The sequence below is a fragment of the Malurus melanocephalus genome, unplaced genomic scaffold (assembly GCF_030028575.1).
Source record: "Malurus melanocephalus ecotype Western Australia unplaced genomic scaffold, MMel_1.1 scaffold_1295, whole genome shotgun sequence".
Classification (NCBI taxonomy): domain Eukaryota; kingdom Metazoa; phylum Chordata; class Aves; order Passeriformes; family Maluridae; genus Malurus; species Malurus melanocephalus.
Genome location: NW_026624527.1, coordinates 13,661 through 22,189, shown reverse-complemented (window position 1 = coordinate 22,189; position 8,529 = coordinate 13,661). Strand labels below are relative to the sequence as shown.

At 45.2% G+C, this 8,529-nt stretch overlaps 1 protein-coding gene across 1 annotated transcript in view; it reads left to right on the top strand.

Moving 5' to 3' along the window:
- The window catches only part of TIMM44 (translocase of inner mitochondrial membrane 44), a gene marked incomplete at its 3' end in the record, with an annotated part of 13,871 nt that overhangs the window by 3,957 nt on the left and 1,385 nt on the right, over nt 1-8,529 (top strand). Inside the window, exons 4-10 of the mRNA XM_057387683.1 lie at nt 1,507-1,539; nt 1,668-1,906; nt 2,916-3,001; nt 3,550-3,642; nt 4,562-4,686; nt 5,701-5,751; nt 6,750-6,839. Coding sequence (XP_057243666.1) covers nt 1,507-1,539; nt 1,668-1,906; nt 2,916-3,001; nt 3,550-3,642; nt 4,562-4,686; nt 5,701-5,751; nt 6,750-6,839 — 717 coding nt within the window. The remainder of the gene's footprint in view (nt 1-1,506; nt 1,540-1,667; nt 1,907-2,915; nt 3,002-3,549; nt 3,643-4,561; nt 4,687-5,700; nt 5,752-6,749; nt 6,840-8,529) is intronic.

Genomic DNA, 8,529 nt, shown 5'->3' with positions numbered 1-8,529 from the left:
GGGGACACCTCGGGGACACCTTGGGGACACCCTGGGGACACCCTGGGGACACCTTGGGGACACCTTGAGGACACCTCGGGGACACCTTGGGGACACCTCGGGGACACCCTGGGGACATCTTGGGGACACCTCGGGGACACCTTGAGGACACCTCGGGGACACCTCGGGGACACCCTGGGGACACCTTGGGGACACCTCGGGGACACCCTGGGGACACCTTGGGGACACCTCGGGGACATCTTGGGGACACCCTGGGGACATCTTGGGGACACCTTGGGGACACCTCAGGGACATCTTGGGGACACCCTGGGGGGACCTCAGGGACACCTCGGGGACACCTCGGGGACACCTCGGGGACACCCTGGGGACACCCTGGGGACACCTTGGGGGCACCCTTGGGACACCTTGGGGACACCTTGGGAATACCTTGGGGACACCTCGGGGACACCTTGGGGACACCTCAGGGACACCCTGGGGACACCTTGGGGACACCTTGGGGACACCTTGGGAATACCTTGGGGACACCTCGGGGACACCTCAGGGACACCCTGGGGACACCCTGGGGACACCCTGGGGACACCTTGGGGGCACCCTTGGGGACACCTCAGGGACATCTTGGGGACATCTTGGGGACACCCTGGGGACACCCTTGGGACACCTCGGGGACACCTTGGGGACACTCCTGGCTGTGAAAATGTCACCCAGCACCCGTGGGTGCGCTCGGGAGAGCGAGGATTGCAGGGCTGGGAGGGTGAGGATGGAGGAAATGCAGGAAATATCCAATGTTTTGTGGGATTTTGGGCTTCCTGAAATCCCTTTTCTTGCAGGAAATTCAGGAAATATCCAATATTTTGTCACTTCAGTGGAATTTTGGCTTTCTGAAATCCCTTTTCTTTCAGGAAATTCAGAAAATATCCAATGTTTTTTCTCTTCAATGGAGTTTTGGCTTCCTGAAATTGGAATTCAGAAAATATCCAATATTTTGTTGTCTTTTCTCCTGAAATCCCCTTTTTTACAGGGAATACAGAAAATATCCAATGTTTTTTGTCTCTGCAATGGGATTTTGGCTTCCTGAAATCCGTTTTTTACAGGGAATTCAGAAAATATCCAATATTTTGTCTCTTCAGTGGGGTTTTTTCCTTCCTGAAATCAGAATACAGAAAATATCCCGTGTTTTGTTGTCTCTGCAATGGGATTTTGGGCTTCCTGAAATCCCTTTTCTTGCAGGGAATACAGAAAATATCCAATGTTTTGTGGTCTTTGCTCCTGAAATCCCTTTTCTTGCAGGAAATTCAGAAAATATTCAATATTTTGTCTCTTCAGTGGGGTTTTGGCTTCCTGAAATCCCTCTTCTTGCAGAAAATATCCAATATTTTGTTGTCAGGCTGTGGTTAAACCATCCCTGGGATATTTTTTGCTCTCCCAAAACCATCTCAGGAGGAATTTCCAGATATTTACAAAAACCTAACGGGTTTTTTTTCTTTCCAGGGAGTAGAAACGGTAAAGAAGGAAATCGATGAGAGCGTTTTGGGCCAAAAATCAGGGATTTTTTGCTTCCTGAAATCAGAATACAGAAAATATCCAATATTTTGTTTCTGCAATGGAATTTTGGGCTTTCTGAAATCCCTTTTCTTGCAGGAAATTCAGAAAAAAATCCAATATTTTTTTTCCCTGGGGGCATCCAGGACATTTTTTGCTCTCCAAAACCATCTCAGGAGCAATTTCCAGATATTTACAAAAAACTAACGAGGTTTTTTCCTTTCCAGGGAGTGGAAACGGTGAAGAAGGAACTCGATGAGAGCGTTTTGGGTCAGACGGGGCCGTACAAGCGGCCGGAGCGGCTGCGGAAACGGACGGAATATTCCGGAGAAAGGAGCAAAGAGCAGMGAGTGTTCGAGGCCAACGAGTGAGTCTGGGGTTTTTTTGGGGGGTTAATTTTGTGTTTGATTTGATGGAAAAATTCAAAATAGGTCAAAAAAAAATTTAAAAAATAAAAATTCAAAAAAATAAATTAAAAAAATAAATTTAAAAAATAAAAAAAAATTCAAAATAGATTAAAAAAAAATTCAAAATATATTAAAAAAAATTACAAAATAGATACAAAAAAATTCGAAATAGATTAAAAACAATTCAAAATAGATTAAAAAGAAGATTCAAAATAGATTAAAAAAATTTCAAAAAATAGATTTAAAAAAAATTCAAAATAGATTAAAAAAAAAAATCAAAATAGATTAAAATCCAGGAGCCACTGGGACAATCCCAAATCTTCCAGAAATTTCAAATTTCATAGTTCAGGTTTAATGTTCAGAGGTGAATTTGGAGCTGAGCTTTGTTTTGTACTCTCAGTTTTAATTTTTTTGTTTTGTGCTCTCAGTTTCAATTTCTTTTTGTTTTGAGCTCTCAGTTTTAATTTTTTTGTTTTGTGCTCTCAGTTTTAATTTTTTGTTGCAGAATTGCTGGGCTGGGCTGAGCCTGAGCTCTTTTTTTTTTCTTTGCTGCTTTTCTCCTTTGGGTCAAATTTTATTTGTCTGGGGTTTTATTTATTTAGGGTTTTATTTATCTGGGTTTTATTTCTCTGAGGTTTTATTTATCTGGAGTTTTATTTATCTGATATTTCATTTATCCGGGCTTTTATTTATCTGAAATTTTGTTGATTTGATGTTTCACTACCTGTTTTTATTTTTTAATTTTTTAAAAAAAATTTTAATTTTTTAATCCGCTATTTTATTTATCTGGATCATTTATAGGGCTATAATTTATCTCATCATTTATTTATTAAACCTCTAATTTATCTCATTATTGACCTCATCATTTTTATGCTGGCTCAGCCTCGGCAGGGATTTTCTCTTTTTTCGTTCCAAGTTCATTTTTCCCAAATATTCAGGTTTTATCCCGGTTTTTTTTGCCCTCTCCAGGGAAGCCATGGGCATGGTGCTGCATAAAGACTCCAAGTGGTACCAGCAGTGGAAAGATTTCAAGGACAACAACGTGGTTTTTAACAGTGAGTGCTTGGAAAATGGGGAGAAAAATTGGGAGAAAACAGAGAAAAGTTGGGGAGAAAAATGGGGGGAAAGGGAAAAAAATTGGGAGAAAAACGGAGAAAAATGGAGAAAAATAGGGGAGAAATACAGAGAAAAATGGGGGCAAATGGAGAAAAATGGGGGGAAATGGAAAAAAATTGGGGAGAAAAGCAGAGAAAAATGAAGAAAAAGGGGGAGAAAAATGGGGAGAAATTGGGAGGAAAATGGAGAGAAAAATGGAGAAGAAAACGGGAAGAAAAATGGAGAGGAAAACAGGGGAAAAAATGAAGAAAAATGGGAAGAAAAACAGAAAAATGGGGAGAAACACAGGGAGAAAAATGGAGAAGAAAACAGGGGAAAAATGAAGAAAAATGGGAAGAAAAACAGCAAAATGGGGAGAAACACAGGGAGAAAAATGAGAGAGACAAACGGGGAGAAAAATGAGGAAAAATCCAGAGAAAATTGGGAGAAAAATGGGGAAAAAAGTAGGGAAAAGCAGCACCCTGAGGTGCTGTTTGTCCCCGTGCAGGGTTTTTTGAGATGAAGATGAAATACGACGAGAGCGACAACGCCTTCATCCGAGCGTCACGCGCTGTCACCGACCGCGTCACCGACCTCATCGGTACGGCCATGGCTGGGGGTGTAGAGCCCTTGGAGCTGCTCCAGCTCTGCTCTGAGCCCCCTCTGGAGCTCCTCCAGCTCTGCCCTGAACCCCCCTGGAGCTGCTCCATCTCTGCCTTGAGTCCCCCTGGAGCTGCTCTGAGACCCTGGAACTGCCCTGAGCCCCTGGAGCTGCTCCAGCTCTGCCCTGAGCCCCCCTGGAGCTGCTCCATCTCTGCTCTGAGACCCTCCTGGAGCTGCTCTGAGACCCTGGAGCTGCTCCAACTCTTCCCTGAGCTCCCCTGGAGCTGCTCTGAGCCCCACTTTGGAGCTGCTCTGAGCCCCTGGAGCTGCTCCAGCTCTGCCCTGAGCCCCTGGAGCTGCTCCTGCTGCTCCCTCCATTTGCTTCCAGCTCTGGGGAACATTCCAGAGCTTTGCAGGGATCTTTTTTTGGGTGATGGGCATGAGGATCACCCCAGGGTGGGTAAATCTCAGATGCACCCAAGGCTGGAGTTGTTCCCTTTGCTCTGTCCCTGCTGTGCCACCGCCCCATAGAGCTGGTTATACCAGGGATGTCCCTGGAGCTGGTTTTACAGGGGCTGTGTTTGGAGCTGGTTTTACCGGCGCTGTCCCCGTCCCTGGAGCTCGTTTTACTGGAACTATTCTTGGAGCTGGTTTTACAGAGCAGAGCTGGTTTTACCGGGGCTGTCCCCGTCCCCGGGGCCATGCCCCCATCCCATGGAGCTGTTTTTTAGGGGGGCTGTCCCCATCCCTGGGTCTGTGTCCCACACGTTGCTGTTTTTAGGGGGGCTGTCCCTACCATGCCCCCATCTCACAGAGCTGTTTTTTAGGGGCACTGTCCCCACCCCACACGGAGCTGTTTTTTAGGGGGGCTGTCCCTATCCTGCCATGCCATCACCCCACACATTGCTGTTTTTTAGGGGGACTGTTCTCCAAGACGGAGATGTCCGAGGTTCTGACCGAGATCCTCAAGGTGGATCCATCCTTTGACAAGGATCGCTTCCTGAAGCAGTGCGAGCGCGACATCATCCCCAACGTCCTCGAGGTAGTGGGGGATCCCTTCCTCTCCTGCCTTTTTTACCTTTTTGAGCCCCTGGAATATCGGGGTTTTGATTGTCTGGGGCTGAAATGAAAGGTTGGGAAAGGATTGGGTTCTCCAGCTCCGCAGAGAGAATTGGGGGAGGAATTGGGAGAGAAATTGGGGAGGAATTGGGGGAGGAATTGGGGGAGGAATTGGGAAAGGAATTGGGAAAAGAATTGGGGAATGAATTGGGAAAGGAATTGGGGAAGGAATTGAGACAGGAATTGGGACAGGAATTGGGAACAGAATTGGGAAAGGAACTGGGAAAGGAATTGGGAAAGGAGTTGGGACAGGAATTGGGAAAGGAGTTGGGACAGGAATTGGGGAAGGAGTTGGGGAATGGAATTGGGAAAGGAATTTGGAATAAAATTGGGAATGGAATTGGGAACAGATTGGGAAAGGAATTGGGAAAATAATTGGGAAGGAACTGGGGAAGGATTTGGGAACAGAATTGGGAAAGGAACTGGGAAAGGAGTTGGGACAGGAATTGGGGAAGGAATTGGGGGAGGAATTGGGAAAAGAATTGGGAATGGAATTGGGAACAGAATTGGGAAAGGAATTGGAAAAGGAATTGGGAATAGAACTGGGGAAGGAATTGGGAACAGAACTGGGGGAGGAATTGGGAAAAGAATTGGGAGAGGATTTCGGAATGGAATTGGGAAAGGAATTGGGAAAGGAATCGGAAAGGAATGGGGAACGGATTTGGGGAAGGAATTGGGAAATGAATTCCCACTACCAATTCCCARTCCCAAACAATTCCAAATCCAAACTGGGATTTGGGAAATGGTTCAGTGCTCGCTGAAGTGTCTGGAATTTGATGTTTTTGGGGTTTTGGAGGGAGGTGATCAATGCCAATGGATGTGACAGATCCCTGTCACAAAAATATCCCACAAAATGTAGGATTTGAAGGGTTTTCTTGTGGATTTTCCCACTTTGATAGGGGAACAGCTCAAAAATGTGGTTTGATTTCCTCTCCAGGCTCTGATCTGCGGGGAGCTYGACATCCTCAAGGATTGGTGCTACGAGGCGGTGAGTGCAGCTCCCGAAACGGCCCCAAAATTGGGATTTTCCCTGGAAAACGGGGCTGTTTTGAGGGTTTTTTTTCTGCTTTGTGAATGTGCAGCTTCCCAAAATCCCAAATAATTGTGGTGTAAAATCCCAGATAACTATGGGTTAAATTCCCAAATAATTATGGTGTAAAACCCCAAATAATTCTGCTGTAAAATCCCAAATAGTTGTGGTCTAAAATCCCAAATAATTCTGCTGTTCCATCCCAAAAGCTGCATTTTTCCCAGTGAATTCCCAGTGCTGTTCCCCACCACCAGAGGGCCGGGAGAGGCTGTTTTTTCCTATTTAATAAACCCTAATAAACCCTTTTTTATGCCAATAATCCAATCTGAGAGCGGAGAATCTTCTGATTTTCCCTGGTTTTCCCCATTTTTCTGAGGTTTTCTGTGTTTTTTCCTATTTTCACTGTTTTTCCCAGTTTTTCCCTGGTTTTCCCTGGTTTTCCCTATTCCCAATTCCCAATCCCAACCAATTCCCAGTCCCGAACAATTCCCAATTCCAAACCATTCCCAATCCCAAATCATTGCCGATCCCAAACCATTCTCAGTCCTGAACAATTCCCATTCCCAAACCATTCCAAATCCATTCCAAATCCATTCCCAATCCCAAACAATTCCCAGTCCCAAACCTTTCCCTATCCCAAACCATTCCAAATCCATTCCAAAACCATTCCCAATCCTGAACAATTCCCAATCCCAAACAATTCCCAAACCATTCCCAATCCCGCACAATTCCCAATCCCAAACCGTTCCCATTCCCAAACCATTCCCAATCCCAAACCATTCCCAATTCCTACCAGTTCCCAAACCAATCCCAAACCGTTCCCAATCCCAAATCCATTCCCATTCCCAAACCATTCACAATTCCTACCAGTTCCCAAATCAATCCCAAATCATTCCCAATCCATTCCCATTCCCAATCCCGCCCAGTTCCCAGTCCCAAACTGGTTTTCCCTGCAGACCTACAGCCAGCTGGCCCATCCCATCCAGCAGGCCAAGGCCCTGGGGCTCCAGTTCCATTCCAGGATCCTGGACATCGACAACATCGACGTGAGTTCCCATCCCTGATCCCACTGGGGGCAGGAATCCCATTGCTGAAGGGAAAATCCCATTGATGGAAGGGAAATCCTATTGATGGATTGGAAATCCCATTGATGGAGGAGAAATCCCATTGATGGATGGGAAAATCCCATTGATGAAGGGAAAATCCTGTTGATGGAAGGGAAATCCCATTGATGGATGGGAAAATCCCATTGCTGAAGGGAAAATCCCATTGATGGATGGGGAAATCCCATTGATGAAGGGAAATCCCATTGATGAAGGGAAATCCCATTGCTGGAAGGGAAAATCCCATTGATGGATGGGAAATCCCATTGATGGAAGGGAAAATCCCATGGCTGGAAGGGAAAATCCTGTTGATGGATGGGAAATCCCATTGATGAAAGGGAAATCCTATTGATGAAAGGGAAATCCTATTGATGAAAGGGAAATCCCATTCATGAAAGGGAAATCCCATTGATGGAAGGAAAATCCCACTCCTGGAAGGGAAATCCCACTGCAGGAAGGGAAGATCCCATTGCTGGAAGGGAAAATCCCATTGTTGGAAGGGAAATCCTGCTCTTGGAAGGAAAATCCCATTACTGAAGGGTGAATCCCATTGATAGAAGGGAAATCCCATTGATGAAAGGGAAAATGGCACTCCTGGAAGGGAAATCCCATTTCTAAAGGGAAAATCCCATTGATGGAAGGGAAAATCCCATTCATGGAAGGGAAATCCTGCTCTTGGAAGGGAAAATCCCATTGTTGGAAGGGAAATCCTGCTCTTGGAAGGGAAAATCCCATTGCTGAAGGGTGAATCCCATTGCAGAAAGGGAAAATCCCATTGCCCCGTTTAGGGAGTGACGGGATCACCTCATTGGGATCAAAATTTGGGTCTAAAATATCGGGTTTGGGGTGAAAAATGGGGTTTTTTGGATGGATTGGGTGAATCAGCTCCAGGTGGGGATGGGATTTATGGGATTTATTGGATGGGATTTATGGGGTGGGATGGATGGGATGGGTTTGAGGAAATTACAGGGAACTGAATCTTTAGGATCAGGCACAGGAACGTTACAGAGACGCTGAAATTCCCTCAGGGGATGGAAAATCTCCCTATAAATAAATCAATTAAATAATAAATTTATTCCTTTGTGCCCCGGTCCTGCTGCTGCTCCCTTTTTTAGGGGATCAAACAATCTTTGGGAACGTTTTAAAAGAGGAAAAATCCCGCTGTCCTCRCTCCCTGTGATTCCTTTTAGGGCCAGGAATCCCAAAAGCTAAAAAGCAGCAAAGTGTTCCCATTAAAAAAAAAAATGGGATGCAAAAGATTTCCCTCAAAAAGGAAATCTGGGTTTTTTAAAAAGAAAAAAAAGCAGAATTCTCCGTTCCTTTTCCGTTCTGCTGAATAGGATCTTTAAATATTTAACGGAATTATTTGGGAATAGAGGGGGAAAAAAGAAAATCCAGGCAGACAAAAGGTTCTCACCTGGAATTGATGATTTTGTGTCTGGTTCGGAACAACTTCAGGGCAAAAATGGATTTGGAAGGGAGAGAAAAGGCTTCGATTGATCCTTTTGGGTTCATTTTCCTACAGAAAATCCCATTTTTTTTGGAGAGCAGGGGGTGCATTTGGGGTTTTGTTTCTTAATGGAAATAACGGGGCAGAGCTTGTTCCCATTTCCCAGATTGATGGATTTGGGAA